The sequence below is a fragment of the Daphnia carinata genome, chromosome 1, assembly GCF_022539665.2.
Source record: "Daphnia carinata strain CSIRO-1 chromosome 1, CSIRO_AGI_Dcar_HiC_V3, whole genome shotgun sequence".
Taxonomy (NCBI): Eukaryota; Metazoa; Arthropoda; class Branchiopoda; order Diplostraca; family Daphniidae; genus Daphnia; species Daphnia carinata.
Genome location: NC_081331.1, coordinates 5,169,908 through 5,188,405, shown reverse-complemented (window position 1 = coordinate 5,188,405; position 18,498 = coordinate 5,169,908). Strand labels below are relative to the sequence as shown.

The window sequence follows — 18,498 nt, the reverse complement described above, 5'->3', positions numbered from 1 at the left end:
TTAAAGGCACATGCACATCGTCTGCTAGCATTAAACCTATCCTCGTTGGTTTTTGAAATTCTGTAATTCTATGTAACATTTATAGTTGTTTCTTTTTGTGTTAGGATTCTGCTAGATACTCAATTAATTTACATAATGAAGCATTAGTGAAGGTTTCATGAAATGCGGTTTGCAAGGTGTGTTAAACTATTGATTGCTGTAGTTGCAAGTTTGTTTATTCTATGGCTAGCGAACAAGCCAAGAGCAAAGCACGATGATTTAGGATGGGACTTGAAAAATGACGATGTCGCTATACCCATTAAGTAAGTTCTCAATCAATCAATCCATGGTGGCTTCCATACTAATGATTTTGAAATTAGGTTTGGTAAGAATCAAAGAGAGTATATTGATTCGAGAGGAATTCATGTAGTGGTTGGGCGCTATGTTGGAGATTCATTGCCTGGCCCATCTCATCCAAATTTAACTGAAGAAATTCTCAATCAAAACAACTTTAATCCTCATCCATCACAAGGAGAATGGGGAGAACCTGTTGCAATTCTACCTCATGAGCAGTCTCAGTCTCAGAGCTTGTATAGGATTCACAGATTCAACCTTCTTGCAAGTGATCGCATCCCTTTGAACAGAACACTACCTGATATTAGAAAACCACAGTCAGTGAAAACACATGACGATTTATTTGGTTTACTTTTTTTGTAATCAACATTTTTTCCTTACAGGTGCAAAGTTCTCACGTACAATGTCAATGAACTTCCTACTACTTCAGTTATCATTGTTTTTCATAATGAGGCATGGAGCACTTTGCTGAGAACAGTTCACTCTGTTATAAATCGATCACCAGCCAAAGTGTTATGGGAAATTATTCTTGTAGATGATGCGAGCAACAGAAGTTAGTCTTTAGTTTACGTGTAAAATTTATTTCAATAATTAAATGCTCTTGCTTTTTTTTAAGCTTTCCTAGGGAAGCCACTGGAGGATCATGTTAGCAAATTAGCCGTAACAGTTATGGTTTTACGATCAGACAAGAGAATTGGTCTGGTACGAGCCAGACTCATGGGAGCTCGAAAGGCCACTGGTATTATATGATTAAATTTTCTTAAGTATTTCATTCTACACCTGTTCACTATTCAGGTGATGTGCTAACATTTCTGGATGCCCACTGCGAAACTACTGTTGGTTGGCTTGAGCCACTTCTGTATCGTATAAAAATGAACCCAAACTCAGCCGTATGTCCAATAATTGACATTATTAGTGACGACAGCTTTGCCCTCCTACGAAGTTTCGAACTTCATCACGGAGGTATGTCGTGGAATCTGCACTTCCGATGGTTTGGTGCATCAGAAACCTTAATGTCGGTATGATAATCCGTTTATATTGATCATGAATTATTTAGCTCATTAGAATCCGGATTGTTATAGCATCTCTTAATAATACTGTATCGGACGTATTTTTTGTAATATTCATCCTTTTTGTTATTAGGAAAGACGTGGGAACATGACCATTCCTTTCAGGACTCCAGTGATGGCAGGCGGATTATTTGCAATTGGCAGAGATTATTTTGAAAAGGTTGGAACATACGACGACCAGATGGATATTTGGGGTGGCGAAAACATTGAAATGTCTTTACGAGTAAGTTGATCAAAATAGGGTTGAAAAAAGAAATAGGATAAAAATAGAATAAATTTTTATTTATTATTATTTTTTAACATAATTAATAAATAACATAAAATAATGACCATAATGTATGCATTGCAATTTTTCGTACAGATTTGGCAGTGTGGTGGGCGAGTAGAAACGTCCCCATGTAGCCATGTCGCTCACGTATTCCGGAAATCAAGTCCTTACACCTTTCCAGGTGGGGTGAATCAAATCCTCTATTCAAATCTTGCTCGAGCTGCACTAGTATGGATGGACGAATGGAAAGAATTCTTTTTCAAAATGAACCCTGGTAAATGTAACCCTATTCGTTTTTTTTTCTCTCTGTCGTTGCTTCGCGTAATGTTGTATTTTTTTCTCGCTTTTCTCAGAAGCCAACCGTCTTCGTGATGCCCAGTCCATCCGGTCACGCCTTGCATTGCGAGATAGGCTCAAATGCAATGATTTTAATTGGTACTTGAAGAACGTTTGGCCTGAGAACTTTTTCCCTGCATCAGACAGGTTTTTCGGAAAGGTATCAAATGCTTTGCATCTATTTTCCCTGAGTATGATCTTTGGCCTTACCGTTTGCTCATCATTAACTATGTGCATTCAGATCATTCATAAAGCAACTGGCAAATGTTTAGAGCGACCTCTTGGCGGTGGAGGTGTATCCCAACCGGTTGGACGCCTTAAGCTCGTTCCATGCCTTACGCAGTGGTTTGAAGCACATTTGTGGGTTGCCACATGGAACAGTACCAAGAAAGATGGTCGTACGCATGTCGGTTATATTATGTCCGACGAATCGCTTTGTGTCGATGATTTAGACGGTGAAGCTCGTGCAATGGCTTGCTCTGGGTTTAGCAAACAATTGTGGCACCATAATTTAAGAACGAACGCCATTGTTCATGGCAATTCCGGCCGATGTTTGTCCATTTCGCGTCCGCCAGAAACTCCAGGAGAGGTTTCCGTACATAATTGCGATGGTTCGTCGGAGCAGCAGTGGACTCTACAATCGGAATCTTGGAGTTGATGTGGTAAAACCCGCGTATTCTCAACCAATTCGTGTGATTCTCCCCATTCCATTCCACATCCAGCCTTCTATCGCCTAGATTAACAAATGTGAATTACGTGTTAATTTACCTCCGGTAAAGCAGAAGGTGACAACAATTATTGTGTTATTTTAAGTTAATATCAGCTATCACAATTGTGCCTTCGTATGCAAAGCTTTCATTAACACTTGTTTATTTGTCCCGTACTATTCACAGGGTTCTTTTACAGAATTACAGTACAGATCTGAAAAAAGATATCCAAATTACAGAAAAAAACAAAACAAAAACGAATTCAGAATCAACTATTTCTGACTACCTAAATCTTGCGATATAACATAGATTCATGGAGGTTGCCTGCTAATTTTCTTTAAATCTTACAATAGCATTGTGCTTGGTTTTTCAAGATAACTCTTGAAAGCAGCTAGCCACTGGGCACCTACTGCACCATCGACAACTCGGTGATCACTGCTTAACGTCACAGTCATGACATTTGCAGCACGGAAACCTTGCTCCGCTGATGCGTCAACGACCAATCGTTTTTCCGTTCCTCCTACGGCCAAAATACATGCCTGAGGTGGGTTTATAATGGCCGTGAAATTGCGCACTCCGAACATGCCGAGGTTTGAGATGGAAAAAGTGCCACCCTGTATGCAAAAAACAAGGATAAGTTAACTGTTTAAAACCACAAAACATATTACATATCTACTGTACTTGGAACTCATGGGGCTGAAGTTTTCCATCACGAGCTTTGCCAGCTAACGTGCGTACATCGGCACTAATTGATGCCAAGCCTTTCCTCTCGGCATTGAAGACGATGGGCGTTATGAGTCCCTTCTCGGTGCTCACGGCTACACTAATATCCACCGTGTGGTACCTAAGACGGTAAATAATTCACTTGGTTTAATTTATCAAATGATTTTACAGTAACCAATAATACCCAAGCTAGTAGGAACTAAAAAAAAAAAAAAGAGAGGGGGCACCCGGGTTTGAACCGGGGACCTCTCGATCTGCAGTCGAATGCTCTACCACTGAGCTATACCCCCACGCTACAAAGCTACAGATTAGCCGAGGTTTAACCGAAAGCTGCAACTTGCCCATTTCGTAAGTAATCTTTGGATAAGTGACCCAACCAATAAAACATGGATCCACTATTGTAAAAAATTGAAAAACGAATTCCAGAATTCAGCTTACTGTCGGATGAAGGTTTCTTGCCACGAGGAATTAACTTCTGGTACTTTGCGACAGGCTAACGCTGCTGCTTTGATGACAAAATCGTTTACGCTCAGCTTGCCGCCGTCTTTCCCTAGCAGAGCATTAAATTCCTGTCGGAGCGAAAGCACTGAATCCATGGTAACGTCCACCTAGCAGTAGAGTTTTCTTATTTACTATTTGCGTTCTGAATATTACTTTAAGTTCGTTTTCCGATCTGTATATTCACCAGAGGAATGAAACGACTTGTTCTCGCAAATTTAATTACCGTTAAGTAATAATGAGGGATGGACTGTTTAGACTGCAACAGACGTTTGGCAATGACGCCTCGGATATTGGTAACAGGAAGATCCCTGAATTTCTGTCCTGGAGCTGGCTGTAGAGGAGCAGCTGCTTGTGGTACAGCTGAAGTTGTAGCAACCGGTTTGGGAGACACTGGTACCTTGTCAAGGTCTTTGGCTGTGATGGATCCTTCGAATCCTGATCCACCAGAAACCGAGGCCAACGAAATTCCTTTTTCAGCAGCCATTTTCCGGGCCAATGGTGACGCAAATATCCTATTCGAAGTTTCGGTGCTCGACGAGGATGTCGGAGCTAAAATGGTTACGAATATATCTTTATGTCCTACACTACGATGTACGATTTAAAATACTTTGTACCGCTTATTGAAGATGCTGGTTGAGATGGTGTGGCAGTTTCGGTTTGTAAGGTTGTTGGGGCAGATGGGGTAGCTGCAGCCCCATCGTCTTTGAAATCTTTGAAAGCTGCAACATCTTCAGCATTTTCAACAATAATGCAAACTAGTTTTCCGATTGGAACATCTTTTGATCCAGCAGGAATCATAATCTTGGCCAAATAACCCTCTTCAGGAGTTTCAAATCCCATAGTGGCCTTATCAGTTTCAATTTCAGCTAGCAAGTCTCCTTCATTCAGCTTATCACCTGAAAGAGTGTACATATACATGTTATTCATGAGAAACTCAATACTCTGCAGCATATTGCAGTGTGCTGTACAACCTTCTTGCTTTTCCCAGCTAATGAGAGTTCCAGATTCCATGGTGGGGGACAATGCTGGCAATTCAACCCTTTTATGGGAAGGAAGTGAACCACTTGCATACATTCTTACTGAAGTCTTGTGTAGTCCAGTCATCATCGAGATTGCTGAATACCCAGTGCTTTTGTCAACATATGTTTCCCTACGTTTAAAAACATAGATAAAAGTCGGGCCCATTTATCAGTAGCAGACTGTGAAATCTCAGAAAATTCCAATATTAAATTTAAACAAAAAAGCAATTTATTTGCCATGTTTTAAATCTGGCTTGTCTAGAGATACCATCCATAACCACAAAAGAACTACAATGATTTATTGGAGGAAACAAATAAGAGGTGAAATATTTAAATGTTACCTTGGAATTTCCTTCTGGAATATCACCGTCGAAAGTTTCCTTGCTCCATTTCGTGTCTTCGATGCATTTTCTAAAGTAATTTTCGCCACACAAGCCTTTCGAACTAAAGATGACCGGAACATTTTCCACAAGGAATTAAACGAGCGGAACTGGAAATCACGATGTGCACACTAAAAGACGAAGAGTAAGAAGGGAACAGCTGATTTTTGGTTCGTCCCAAAACCAAAAACCAAATTCTACAGTAGTCTGCTATCTTTCTTACCTGTTTTGTATTTTCTCGGAAAGAATCTGCTCATCAACCACTTGTGCAGATTTTGTTGTATGTTGAAGCTACTTTTACAGTTTTCCCCCTATTGCATTATAGCATAGCGTTTTCTTCAAATGGTTGACGAGGAGAAACCTTTTCCATGCACCAGTCCTGGTTGCTCGATGGTAATTGTTCATCAAAAATTTTAGCTCTTGTATAATTAAAGCAATTGCATTATTTAAAAATTAAAGAGGTTCGCGAATGAAGATCACTTGAGCATACACAAGAGAAGACACATGTCTTTATCCATTGAATCAAGCAATGGCTCAAAAACTTCTAACTTTGTGGGTAAATTGCTACATGATTTAGTACTTTTTCCTTTTAACAGTTTGGATATAATAATGGCTGATCTATTTGACCTTGAAAAGATTCAATTTGATTCTTAATAGATATTCTAATTACTATAATTAATTACAGCTGATGAAACCCCAACACCAACAAGATTCATCCGGAATTGTGAGGAAGTAGGGCTTTTTCAAGATTTGAATGTTAATCCATTTGATGGTAATCAAATTTTGTAAGTCTTAAAAATATTATCAAAGTATCTAAATCCCTTTTCTAGAGCAATTTAGAAGAGCAGCTGAGGTCACTACCCACCTAAGCCCTCCTACGCTCCCCACAACTGATGATGTTCTCCACACACCTCATGTCTTTCCTGTGCTTCCAACAGAATCAGAAGGAGTTACACAGTTACCACCACCAAAATCAGCCAATGTTAAAAAAAATTATCTTATGCCATCGCTTTCCACATCAGAGTGCCTGACTCTCCCATCTCCAACAACGACCCCCGTACCTGCTCCATTAATTACTATAACTCCCCCCACATCTGAGAGATTTGCTGAAAAAAGAGCAGATAAGACGTTGTCCTCATCGTCTGATTACGACAAAACGATTTCCACCCCTTTAACTAGCTGTAGCCCAAGAAAAGATAGAGCCAAGAAAAGTAACATCTGCCCAAACAATGGCAGTAAAACAGCAACGAACCCTAACGTGAATATAATGCCTCGTCCAGTTCTTCAGTCATCAGCTGCCGTTACTGATCCAATGACAGCGCTTCTTCTTCGTCTTCCCGATGGACGGTTAGTCCAGATTCCGGCAATACCTGTACCTACCGAAACAGACACTTCTAACTTAGGGGTGTCCGTTGCAGCATCTCCGGTTGGCATGGAAAACGGGGCTAACAAAATCCGTCCGACAAGACCGATTATGTCGGAAACGAAACTGGTAGGAAAACTGTATATTCTTGCCGAAAGCACCATAATGATTTTTTTTTTCAAATTCTAGAAATTGAAACAAGCGTTAACAAAGACAAGGACTCCCATTCAGCCGTTAAATGGCACTTCCACTTGTGGTACCAGTGACGCAAGTGGCACTGATACAGAGCTACTACCTAACTCGGATACGGTATTTTTACATGTCATAGCACTCAAGTATGCTAGTTTCCACTCATGTTTGAAAGTTCTTAGGTTATGGAGGCTGTTGATTCTACACAGAGAAAAAATAGACGCCGTAGTTATAATTCAGCATCTGATCAGGACTTAGATGAAGAGGAAAGCGAAAAACGTAGGCGTTTCTTGGAACGGAATCGGTATCGGAGGAAGTTAAGTTTCCACTTTACAATGTATACTTATTGCTTTGTTTAGGGCTGCTGCTTTCCGCTCTCGACAAAAAAGAAAAAGATGGGTAACAAATCTGGAAGCCAAAACAACTGTTATGAACACGGCCAATCGATTACTTCAGAATGAAGTTATGTCTTTACGAAGTGAAGTAGCCCAGCTAAAACTACAACTTTTAGCTCACAAAGATTGCCCTGTCACCCTTGCAATGTGTCAGCAGCAGCATGCTACCATGAACAATAGTAATTTTTTGTGTTATTGTTCCCTATGGATAAAAATGTTTTACTGAGTTATTAAATGTGTTTGTGTTTACTTTTTTAGGTACTGATGGTTTGGCCCCTGGAAGCAAACCAAATGGTGTAACCGCCCCAACATCCGCGAATTTTAATTCAACTGTTTCGAATATATCAACCTCGCGTCAAATAATCATACTCAACTCTTCAAATCAGAATCCAACACCTTTGCCTATTTTAACAAGGAGTAAACCTACACATCCTTCACTCATTATGGTTCCTCAAGTGGAAACTGGTATGGCATTGAATAATCAAAGTGTTACAATTGTACCTCATCCTGCAGATTCTGGACAACAGACCTCTGTTATCATGTCAATTAAAGATGTTTGAAATTGAAACATCCAGGTTTCAATAGATATTTGTGAATTTTTCTTCAAAGTGCCCTTTTTGATTGCCTTCATACAGCAAATTCAACTACTCAGACTGTTAATGTTCAGTTAAAATGTACAATTAAAAGCCTGTTTCCTTTTTTTAGATCAATGTATCCAAATGAATGTTACACTGAGTGTATTTTTATTTGACTGTACATAAATCTTGATCTACCAAGTCTTGAGAATGATGCTGAGATGGTTCCACACCATTGTAAGGTTGTCTATAGAAAAAACAAACAAAATCATTTATGTAACCAAACAATGGAACTATGCCACTACAACATTACCATCTATTATTCACTTTTTCAACAATTGGTGTCGCACCAGCCAGAATGGTGCAGCCAATCCACTGCCAAAGAAGAGGATAAAGTAAGCAGTCAGCTTGTACCGATTGGTAACAGAGAAGGGGAGACTCTAATGAAAATAAACGTCATTATATAATAAGATCATGCAATTAAGATTTCTTAATTTCAAATAAGTATTCGAACGTATGCCTATCGAATCGCTTCAAGTGCAGATTAATTGTTTTAGAGATTCCACGTTAAACTTACCGAAGCAGGGATACCGCCTGGGATGCCTGATGGGCGAATAGCCGATGTCATAATGTTGCGGACCTGCATTGCTCCGTTTCTTAGTGCAGACATTTTGTTACTTCTCGTTCGTGCTTTTACACTAAAATCCAATGGCGGTCTGTAAACCACTCGTCGTCTCTAGAGGTCTCAATCGAAGAAGCGATTCCGTAGCGATCTAAACGATCATCGATAGGTAAAGGCGGGGATGCCAGATGGGAAATATAGCTTTGTTAATCAATAAACAATAACCGAGTAATCCACTAAAAAACTATGAGAATTGTATTCTGGGTTGCCTATAAAATATTGAAATTACGGAAACAAACGGAAAAACAAAACGAAAAAATCTACTAGTGAGAAGGAAACATGGCAAGATGGCATTCACCCATGAACTTCATTAGAAGCAATCTGAAAGCTCAGCATGGTCGGGATGCCGTGCCTGCTAAGTGCTACCGGAGCGTTAGGTACGAATTCCGTTGTTCTTTAGAATCGTAGGCCTATTTGTGGTTTTCTCCATATTTCTGAACTTACAAGTTAAGCTTTTTCTCCTTATTTAGGAGGAGGCACAGACATATGTTTTCCCCTCTGAATCAATCACTTTCACACCCCAGGTTGGCTTTGTGTTTTGTTTACTGAATCTCATCTGTAAACGCCTTCTCCTTTGATCATACTGCCATATATACAGCCCAGTCATGTACGCCATTTAATATCGTACGCGATTACATAAAGGTCACATGGTTGGTCGTTCTAGTTTTCGTAAATAATAATATTAGTTTGTATGGGTATACAAAACGCTGTAAATTTATTTAGCAGACGTTCTTTGATAGCTGTTTACCCCAGTTATGGCTCTGCGTACCAATTTGGAAGTAGTTCACGTTTTGTGTGTAACCTACTTTTTTCTTCATCTACAGCCAATATGGGTTCCGAATCTCACAAAGAAGCCAGCCAACTTTAAACAGAGAAATTTCTGAGTATACAACTTCCCACTTTCGCATCCGACATTCTGCAGGATTCAGCACTATTCCTATAAAATAAAAAGATTTCGCCTCGGGCCTCCATGTAGCGTTAGGATGTTATCACCATAAGGCGTCGTACAGTGAGCAGGGATTTTGGTCGTGAGAGCAGCCAGTAATTCTTCTTCGTAAAAAGTTGAAGGCTTGTCACCTGCATGAAAGCTATTGCCGTGTTATGGTGAAAAGAGTAAGTCCCCAAAACGACGCACCTCTTTTGATGTGACATACATTTCACTGCATAGCTTCCAAATCGGGTCACGTTTTCCACCAAATTTTGGTAGAGTACACTGGAGCTTAAGAAAACGAACTATTTTCAAGCCCATGGAGCAAAACTCCGTTATTGCTTACAAGATGCAAACCAAGTGCCCTCTCAAGAATATCGAATTCTTTGGTAAGCATCAATGAAGTAAATATGACCATGCATAAAAAATTTCTCTAACTACCACATTTTCCTTTCAGAATTAAAGAACATTTGGAAGTTCGAGTTTTTCGATTTCTTTAAGCTCACTCGTTAAGAAAAAAAAATAGAACTTAAAATCTTCCCAGCGATAAGAAATAGGTAAAAAGTACAATCATCCAGAAAGAAAGGGGACGAGTAAGAAATCCACTGAAGTGTGGCACATATGACGACTTGGATTCCTTACAAAGGAAAAGGGGCACGTATTCCTTTTTCTTTTTTCAGCTTTTTTTTTTGTCTTTTTATGTATATATTTATATTTTTTTTTCTCTTTTGTAAAAAATTTTTTTTTAGGGCGGTTGTCATTTTCGGAGTCACAGGACTGTAACCAAAAAGAGAAAAAAGGTAGAAGGTAGAAGAATAAAGCAGGAAGTACAAGTACCATAACCAGAGCAACAGAGCCAGTTCAGTATTGTTTGACGCGTGCATTACGCTTGTCGTCCGAATCGTTGCTGTGCCACTTAGTGCATATATTCTTACCTGCACGAGTGATTGCACATCATGGCAAGTCGGAAGGAGCTTTTAGCTGTAATTACAGTATTCAGCAACTTTTTTTTCGTTTCTCCATTTTCGCTACCTCACGTAAATCCAGGTAAATTATGATTTTAAGCTTTCTTATAGTTAATGATAAACGTATACAGCCATGTTTTAAATACCATAGGTTTATTTGTGATCCAAGGCGTGTCAACGTGCGGCCACGGGGATGGTTACTGTCTACTGAGCAATTCTTGTTTAGTGGATACAGATTTTGAGGGCGACATAGAAGGAGGTCATTGTGACGGCTTGAAACATGCTTTTAATCCGCATGCGGATTTTGTATGTTGCAAATACATGCCAGCCCCCACTACCCTTACGCCGACAACCGTCAAGACCAAACCTCCTCCTCCACCACCATCTGATGACAACACTTCGTATAGTAATAATTCTTACAAATTAATCCAGTTACTATTTATTATAATAAATGAAGTGTATAACCCAGCACATTTTTTTGTATACCGTTGTAGATTTATTAGTTATCCGAGGCGGTGTGTCGACGTGCGGTAACGGCGGTGGTTTCTGTCTACTTAGTGATTCTTGCTCAATAGTTCAGAACTTCGAAAGCGACACGGAAGGTGGCCATTGCAGTGGCTTGAAGGACGAAGTGAATCCGCAGGCGGATTTTGTGTGTTGCAAATATTTAGACCCGACGACTGCGGCTTCAACTACACCATCACCCCCAGCAGAAGAATCTGTTTCCTACAGTTAGTAATTTTTAGAATTCTTCAACTAAAAATAAAGTACGTAATAGTACTAATTTGCTTTAATCGCTGCAGACGTGGTAGAAATTCAAGGCGGTGTATCTACATGTGGTCAAGGTAGTGGTTTCTGCATTCTCAGTGAATCTTGCTCGTTCGTTCAGGGCTTTGAAAACGACGCAAACAATGGCCATTGCAGTGGCGTGTCAAAAGAATCCGACCCAAAGGCGGCCTTTGTCTGTTGTCAATACTCGCTCGCATCCACCACTAATCCTACTACCACAATAGCTACTACACCTGCTTCTGTTGCCGATGTAGTGGCTACAAGTCCTGCGACAACATCAGTCGATGAATCAGTTTCCTACAGTAAGTAATTTTGAACAGACGGTCATGAACCAGTGAACTGAAAGAACCATCTTGAATAATCCCTGTAGATGAATTGGAAATCCAAGGCGGAGTATCAACATGTGGACACGGTGGGGGTTTCTGCCTGCTAAGTGGCTCCTGTGAATTCGTTCCCGGCTTTCAAAGTGACACCAAAGGCGGTCATTGCGAAGGCGTGTTCAAAGCCAATCCGAATTCGCGGGCAAATTTCGTATGCTGTAAGTATGTGCCCCTATCCAAAATCCATAACCCAACAACTTCGAAGAATGCCAAAGTTAATTTGCCGGCCACAACTACGCCTCCGTCTCCACCCGTCCTCACTTCCGTTACATCTGCACAACGTCAAACAGTAAGTTGTGCTTATTCTGAAAAAAAAGGCCTTCTCAAGGTCTTTCTAACGGTTTAAGTAACTGATTCTGGATGGAAATTCAAGAGAAACACATATGGAATGGCGTGTCGTAACTACCACACTAATACTGTCTTTTTAAAATTGCATTCGTGCCGTCTGTTGTTAACCACAGGGAAGTTTTCCAGAAAAAGTCGGTACCTCCACTACTCGAACTTCAGAGACGGCGGTCGATGCTAAGAAGAACCTATCTCCCTTTAGCATATTTGCTAATACCAACAAAATACTAAGTGGTATTCAACATCTTATTTATGGTGGACGTATGAGGCCCTCAGCAGCCATGCAGAAATATGAACAAGACATCGAAGTTGCCAGCAACGACAAATCAATGGTTAGTCTCATCTTGATGGGTTTAAAGTTGAATGAGACCACAGCTCGGTCAGATCTAATTAACTAAACATATTTATTATGCATCATTGTCTTCCATCATGCAAAGAAAAAACGTGACCACCGTTTTGTGGAATAAACGTCATTGTAATCTTTAATCGAATGGGATGTGGGGATGTACATAACTTTTTCATTATGTAAATGTAGTTATGTGATGCCAACCATGCCTTTCAACGCTGACGTCAAGGGAAAGGTAAGGATGATTTTGTGTGTGTTCAAAGGGAATGGTTCATTAACCGTTTCATATCTGCGTCGTACTACTTGGTTTTCCATCATCCACTGGCGCCGTATCAAACAAATCATGTTGCCAGTTGGGAGAACGCAATTCTAATTTCAGCCCAAAGGAGTAGAGCGACGAAAGAGATTGAATCAAAGTTGATTGTTAATTGGAAGAAAAACAAAAACAAATCTTTTGACTAGAAAAACTCACTGCCTCTGTAAGAGCCGCGAGATGTTTCGCGGTACTGACCGCCGTTGCCACCACGATAGCTTCCACGAAATGCTCCACTACTATTGCCACCTTGTAAATTTGAATTGTAATTACCCCTTGTGTTTCCGCGGAAAGCAAATCCGCGTCCTCGGTTCATGAACCTTTCGCGATTATCATGCTGCAAATTAAGAAGTACCAACGATATAGATTACTAACAAGAATAATAATAACAAATCCGTACAGATCAAAAGTACCTCGTAATAGTAACGGCCTTGCGGAACATAATTCGGATCGACAATCATCCTTTCCTTATTTTCCTCGCTACTTTTCTTTTCCATCAAACGAAATCGCAAGTCTCCTTCACCGTCTCCATCGACGGATCGATTATCTTGCTGATAAGATGAACCTGAAGCTCCAGTGAATGGGTCATGGCTTCGCGAAGGCGACCGTTGTACACGTTCCATTCTATCTGGAAAATCTGCTGCCAGTTTTATTACCCTTTCTTCCGCAGGTCGCGGTTTCAACTCTTCGCGATCGAATATTGGATGTGATCCTTCTCCAGGTCTTTTGTTAAATTAAAATCTGAATGAGTTTCTTTTCCCATGAATTTTCTGGTACTTCAGTACCTTCGAACAAGAATGACGTCTGCAGGATTGAATGCATATTTCAACGGGCCATACGATGCAGGGACTGCACCGCGTGACAGATTTCGACGGATGTCAACGGTAATTTTCTGAAGCTCATTTAGGTCTATCACCGTGCCCCCAGGTCCACGGAATATGCTCCGATCCTTTGGGATGGGTTCTGTCGGTAACCTTTGTGGAGGCGGACTGCGACGATACATTGTATCATAATGAACAGGGCTTCTGAAAACAAGAATATAAATTCAGTCATTCAAATATTAAAGACTTGCTGTAGGAAATCTTGGAATCTCATGGTATGTTGGAACTGACATGTTACAGTAAATTTTAACTTATACATACCTTTGGTCTCTACGGGTGTCATTGTTGAATTCCCCTTTTCTTACATTATGTGAATTCTGATGATGAACACCTGGACTCGGAGAATGACTACGACTCCTGGGCCTTTATTGAAAACATACAAATGTAACCTTTAGAAATATTTGCACAATTTGAGTGTGGTGTTACTTGTAGGGGCATGGTGATCGTCTTGGAGAATTATGTGCTGGTCTGTTATATTCCTCCCTGCGCCTCACATCTTCAGGTCTTCCATGGTGGTGATAAGAATTGCCTCTGTATGGTTTGCTTGGATATCTGTTATGTTTCTCTCTGGTGAAAAATGGTGAGCGACTTCTCGATCGTTGGTAAGCTGATGATTTTCCACCTCTTGATCGGGATCGTGGTCTCATCATCTTGTGATGAGGACAATTTTCGCTGATTTTCCCTCCGATATACGGTGTACCAAAATTTTATAGAATTGAGTTGTTAAGTAAATACGATGACTTCTATAGATGGGCCTATTCTTTCACAGCAACAACCATTGGAAGCCAATTGTCACTCGCTACTAATGCGACCAAAGGTTTGTCTCCCCTAAAAATGGAACCGAAACATAGCCAATCTGCTAGCGCTCCCACTATCGTAGCACGGAGCCAAACAAACGATGGCTCGATTTTGGTAGTTTGGGCCAAGTATTGAAGTTGTATCGAATTGTTGCCAGGCGGCGCTTCGAGACCTCCCTAGAATGGAAAGACCTGGGAAGAGCAAAGTAATAGGCCTGTTAGGCTGGTTCGTGATGATAACCAGACTGCCATCAGTCTGCCGCCTACTGGAGATGGCGTTGGTGGTTGAATGGAACTGTAAACAAAAATGAAAGATATGTATGCTCTGCCAAAGTGGATAGTGAGATTCAACACCTTTCCAGTTTTCCTACAGGTCGGCATCATTGCCTTTTCATGTGTATTCCTTTTTTTCACGGTGGATGCATGGTTCTCACCGTTCTACTTTGGTGGTTATCAACTTATTTCCTATATGTTCGTTGTTTTAATCTTGTCATCGTGGCTCGCTCACCAAGCTATTTCTAGACTTGTCAAATCGCCTAATATTTGGGCGTGTTCTAAACCTTGTACCAAAAACTTTGCATTTCATTCTTGTCGTGATTTGTCTATTAAAGATATTTGTGATTATGAACTCAGTAGTCTAGCAAAGAATGCAGCAGAATCTGTGATTACCTGCTTATGTGACATTTCGGGCAACAATGAAGAATTTGTCAAAGAGATCCACAGTCAAATTGAAGATATTTTCTTCTCTCTTTCTGAAAAGCTTTCGAAAATCAAAGTGGAACATTTTGCGAAGAACCTGATAATGATTGTGCACAACCACCTCAGGAGCTACAAAAAAACAATGAACTGCTCTAATAGCCTATCAGGATACCATTCCAAATTTTCCTTCAACCACCCTGTTTCAAGGGGTGAAATATCATTGGAAAAGTACTTAGGTAGTCTCTCACATGTTGTTATGAAAGAATTTATTCCAGGCTCTATTCAAGACTGCTCAGCTGTCTTTGACCTCAGTTGTGCTGCCTTTTGCAGCCAAGTTTTAGTTAAGTTTATAGAACAACTCAGCCAACCTGTTCTAGTCCTGCAAGCAATCATTCAAATTTTAGAATCAGTAGATAACAGTACAAGAGAAGATTTCATTCAAGAGAACTCTTTCGGGATAGCCGAAGACACATTACGAAATACACCCGACATCCAAGAGTCAAGTGTTGGTATACAAGATCCATTGTCAGGATCTAGCCCTAAAATGCAAGAAAAAGAACAACAGAAAGAACTCATTGAAAATGCGGAAACGACGTTCCCAACACCCAGAAAATCCAGTCCTGTGTTATCTGGTAGTTACCTTTTGTGCAACAGCTTAGCATTATCCTCTCAGCCCACTACCAACTCATCTTCGTGGATCAAATCGGGTTTGTCTAACTCCATCTCCACAGCCACAGCACCTCTTCTCTCTTCGCAATGCTCCAAATTGAACGTCGATGGTGAAAAAGAACCTGTCAAAATGTGTAAACCCAACAGCTTGCCATTGATTGGCATTGCAGGAGATAATACTAGTGGCCTGGATCCAGAACCAATAGGCACATTTTCTGTCGATGCTGACGTCTCCCCGGTCTACGAAGTAATTTTTTCATGAAACGCAAGTTGTTTTACATATTGCTTAATTGCGTTTTCGTTTTTTATTTAATTTTTGGTTTTAGGATGTTGAAGATTTTGCAACGGCGATAGCCAAATTACGCTCTTTACTGGAACAACGAGTATCTACCAATGGTGCTGATGTCCCAAGTGGCAAGAGTAACATCTTCAGTCCCACCAACGACGCCAGGTGTGTTCACTCACTTTTGTTTCCTATTCGTGCATTTTGCATTTCACTTCAGGTTTTGTTTTCTGTGTTGGTCTTCAGTTCAGGGACAGAAACTGATAGCAATTTCGAAGAGCTCACCGAAGCGTATGAACTACCCAAAGATAGCCAAATTTTTTTCAATGTGAAAATTCCAAAGACAGAGGTCTGTACGCTTCCAGGAGAAGGCCAGCATTCATTCTACTGCATCGTTTATGATGGCATTTACACCGCTGTCAGCGCAAGCTTAAGCGGCAACGGGGATGAGAAAAATGCTCGAGTTGTACTCAAATGTCGTACTGTTCGGCGAAGATTTCGACAATTCATGCAGTTGCATGCCCAATTGGAGGCATCGGAAGATCCGTCGGTTTCTAAAGCCATTCGTTCGATCCGAGGACCTAGCAAGTGGTTAAACTTGCCCTTTAGGTAACAACACTTAAATATTTCATTGCTTGTTTATGTTGACATTTTACCTTTAGCCGACTAGATCAGAACACGGTTGCTCATCGACAAATATTCCTCGAGCGTTTCATGCAACAGTTATGTACCTCACCGGCAATTGGCATGTCGCGCGAACTGCGCAACTTTTTGGACTATGAATTACATTTAAACGAAATCAACGTCACTCCTTCCAGTGCTACACTTCAACGTGTTCCGTAAGGAAGACAAAATAGCCTAAATGAAATTCGGTATTTTTACTTCTTTTCTTTCAGTTTTTTTGCCAAAACAGTATCAGATGTACTTCAAAGCATTAAAACTGCTTTGCCTCTTCCCATCCCTCTCTTTGATAATGACCAAAATCGACGAATGCAACTGTTACCTTTACCTCTACCAACATCACCTCCAACGGCGCCACTCGAACCCCTCGACCGAGAAAATAAATCGTGTCATTCGGTATCCTCAGTCGACGAAATAGATGGCCGGACAGTTCTTGTACCATGTCGGGTTACCTATGCTAGCGATGAGAGCAAGCTCGAGATGCTTTTGAACAATTGGAATCATATGGACTGCCGAATCGAATCTGCATACGAAGCTTTCGAGTCACATCTGTGGCGCAGTGAACTAAGCATTCATGTTAGCCATGACTCTGCAGTTCCAGATGCTACGACAGCGCCACAAGTAAAAGCTATGAACACAACTTGCGAAACAATCAAAGGTGAAAAACATTCAACGTTAGGTTTTCGTTTGTATTAACCTTGCTAATTTCTTAGACGGATGGGATCGATTTGATGTACAGCTACCGCTGTCCAGCAGCCTCATAAATTTACTTATCGAATGCTTGGACTTGCGAGAGACGTGGTTAACAAAAGCTCCAGTCCCACTGGCACTCAAGATCGTCGTTGGAAAGCAAGTTGAGAATTGCATTGAGGTCTGTTCTTTCGAAACCACGTTTTTATTAATTTATCTTTTTGTTATCATGATATATGCTTTTCTCCCAGGAATCTTTGCTCCAGTTTTCAAACCCCAAACTTCTGGCTGATAGTCTGCGTTCGTTGCGGCACAAGCTTGACGTAAATGATTTGGATGTCACATTGACAGAGGACAAGGACGTCAATGAGCTGGTCAAAGAGGTTGTTCTTCTATTGAGTAAACAAATACCAAGTAATTTACTTTTGTCAGTCACACAAGTACTCTTTTTCGTAACGCATTGCATATGTTCTTAGGATTGTTTATCAAAATAGTGGGAGAGGATCTTTGCACTGACGTTTTAAAAACTACAATTTCATGTTTGGCGGACCCCCTACTGAATTGCGACCTTGCGTTGACATTACTCGATTTCATATTTTTGCAAATTTGTTCCCCTCCGTCGTCAGTTGATCGACTGATTCAGGATTGTGTTAGAGATCCCCAACGGTACTAAACGTTTGTTTTTCTCATTTTATTATAAAACGATCAAAACCTGCAACGGTAGTTACATGTAGTCATCGCTCATCTTACAACTTTCAGTTTTATTGTCACAAGAAGGCTGAACATTCCAGTTTTCCTTCATTGCTATCTAGCTAAAACCAGTAAGTTAGAAATCAGTTCACGTTTAATTATCATAGTATTCCGTGTATGCCGTGTCTTTTTCGATGACAGTAAATTTCTTGCTTATTTTTGCGTGAGCAAAGGAGAAAAGAAAAATAACAATTGAAATACTCATTATGATATACTACAGTACTTATTCATGTTCCTTCGCTTTAAATATTGTTTAAAAAAGTTTATTAAGCTACTGGTTACACCAATTTTCGAATGAGTTGCATCTACACCGTTCTCTTGGTTTAATGATGTAGAGAATGGAAAATATACGCGCTGTTTTTTGTTTAATTTTATTTCTCATAGATGGCGTTTGTTTTTGAGAAAGTTCAAAATAGACCGGTGACAAGGGGAAAGGTAGGG

The 18,498-nt window shown here is 40.4% G+C and overlaps 7 protein-coding genes, 1 long non-coding RNA gene and 1 other non-coding gene across 11 annotated transcripts in view; 6 read left to right on the top strand and 3 right to left on the bottom strand.

The window, feature by feature from the left end:
• The first annotated feature begins 27 nt into the window (after positions 1 to 27).
• LOC130692478 (polypeptide N-acetylgalactosaminyltransferase 1-like) lies at positions 28 to 2,867 on the top strand. The gene is made up of 9 exons (XM_057515593.2): positions 28 to 302; positions 360 to 650; positions 717 to 886; positions 950 to 1,072; positions 1,129 to 1,352; positions 1,477 to 1,626; positions 1,765 to 1,945; positions 2,025 to 2,167; positions 2,249 to 2,867. Exons 1-9 carry the CDS (start codon positions 163 to 165, stop codon positions 2,663 to 2,665), a joined length of 1,839 nt encoding a protein of 612 aa, XP_057371576.1. The 5' UTR covers positions 28 to 162; the 3' UTR covers positions 2,666 to 2,867.
• Positions 2,861 to 5,501, bottom strand: LOC130692480 (dihydrolipoyllysine-residue acetyltransferase component of pyruvate dehydrogenase complex, mitochondrial-like). Its single transcript, XM_057515595.1, has 7 exons — positions 5,299 to 5,501; positions 4,910 to 5,088; positions 4,553 to 4,834; positions 4,162 to 4,487; positions 3,876 to 4,045; positions 3,396 to 3,558; positions 2,861 to 3,328 (listed from the first exon to the last, which is right to left on the bottom strand). The coding sequence occupies exons 1-7, from the start codon at positions 5,418 to 5,420 to the stop codon at positions 3,059 to 3,061; spliced, it is 1,512 nt and encodes a 503-aa protein (XP_057371578.1). The 5' UTR covers positions 5,421 to 5,501; the 3' UTR covers positions 2,861 to 3,058.
• Positions 3,656 to 3,727, bottom strand: Trnac-gca (transfer RNA cysteine (anticodon GCA)). The gene has a single exon. It is a non-coding gene; the product is annotated as a tRNA-Cys (tRNA).
• A 45-nt stretch (positions 5,502 to 5,546) lies between the features above and the next one.
• LOC130692479 (cyclic AMP-dependent transcription factor ATF-7-like) lies at positions 5,547 to 7,988 on the top strand. The gene is made up of 8 exons (XM_057515594.2): positions 5,547 to 5,730; positions 5,797 to 5,893; positions 6,023 to 6,109; positions 6,168 to 6,829; positions 6,890 to 7,009; positions 7,072 to 7,193; positions 7,249 to 7,463; positions 7,543 to 7,988. Exons 1-8 carry the CDS (start codon positions 5,680 to 5,682, stop codon positions 7,842 to 7,844), a joined length of 1,656 nt encoding a protein of 551 aa, XP_057371577.1. The 5' UTR covers positions 5,547 to 5,679; the 3' UTR covers positions 7,845 to 7,988.
• Positions 7,989 to 8,846: 858 nt separating this feature from the next.
• On the top strand, positions 8,847 to 10,121 carry LOC130692484 (uncharacterized). The gene is made up of 3 exons (XR_009001415.2): positions 8,847 to 8,918; positions 9,012 to 9,858; positions 9,927 to 10,121. It is a non-coding gene; the product is annotated as an uncharacterized LOC130692484 (long non-coding RNA).
• Positions 10,122 to 10,218: 97 nt separating this feature from the next.
• On the top strand, positions 10,219 to 12,434 carry LOC130692482 (uncharacterized). 2 transcript variants are annotated; one of them, XM_057515596.2, is made up of 6 exons: positions 10,219 to 10,516; positions 10,586 to 10,840; positions 10,929 to 11,165; positions 11,238 to 11,525; positions 11,594 to 11,892; positions 12,065 to 12,434. In XM_057515596.2, the coding sequence occupies exons 1-6, from the start codon at positions 10,426 to 10,428 to the stop codon at positions 12,344 to 12,346; spliced, it is 1,452 nt and encodes a 483-aa protein (XP_057371579.1). In that variant the 5' UTR covers positions 10,219 to 10,425; the 3' UTR covers positions 12,347 to 12,434. The 2 variants fall into 2 exon arrangements, with proteins under 2 accessions (XP_057371579.1, XP_059351519.1); XM_059495536.1 differs by lacking the exon at positions 11,238 to 11,525.
• LOC130692483 (uncharacterized) lies at positions 12,336 to 14,297 on the bottom strand. Of its 2 annotated transcripts, none has more exons than XM_057515598.2 (6): positions 13,915 to 14,297; positions 13,750 to 13,851; positions 13,393 to 13,629; positions 13,021 to 13,330; positions 12,767 to 12,944; positions 12,336 to 12,663 (listed from the first exon to the last, which is right to left on the bottom strand). In XM_057515598.2, the coding sequence occupies exons 1-6, from the start codon at positions 14,136 to 14,138 to the stop codon at positions 12,578 to 12,580; spliced, it is 1,137 nt and encodes a 378-aa protein (XP_057371581.1). In that variant the 5' UTR covers positions 14,139 to 14,297; the 3' UTR covers positions 12,336 to 12,577. The 2 variants fall into 2 exon arrangements, with proteins under 2 accessions (XP_057371581.1, XP_057371580.1); XM_057515597.2 differs by having other exon boundaries at positions 13,393 to 13,632; positions 13,915 to 14,292.
• Positions 14,298 to 14,541: 244 nt separating this feature from the next.
• LOC130692328 (sorting nexin-19-like) lies at positions 14,542 to 18,334 on the top strand. The gene is made up of 8 exons (XM_057515416.2): positions 14,542 to 15,900; positions 15,980 to 16,104; positions 16,183 to 16,545; positions 16,599 to 16,775; positions 16,833 to 17,275; positions 17,331 to 17,488; positions 17,559 to 17,721; positions 17,784 to 18,334. Exons 1-8 carry the CDS (start codon positions 14,593 to 14,595, stop codon positions 17,978 to 17,980), a joined length of 2,934 nt encoding a protein of 977 aa, XP_057371399.1. The 5' UTR covers positions 14,542 to 14,592; the 3' UTR covers positions 17,981 to 18,334.
• The window catches only part of LOC130692329 (piwi-like protein Siwi), a 33,822-nt gene continuing 33,238 nt past the window's right edge, over positions 17,915 to 18,498 (top strand). Inside the window, exon 1 of the mRNA XM_057515417.2 lies at positions 17,915 to 17,925. The gene's annotated coding sequence lies outside the window, so the exon portion shown is untranslated. The remainder of the gene's footprint in view (positions 17,926 to 18,498) is intronic.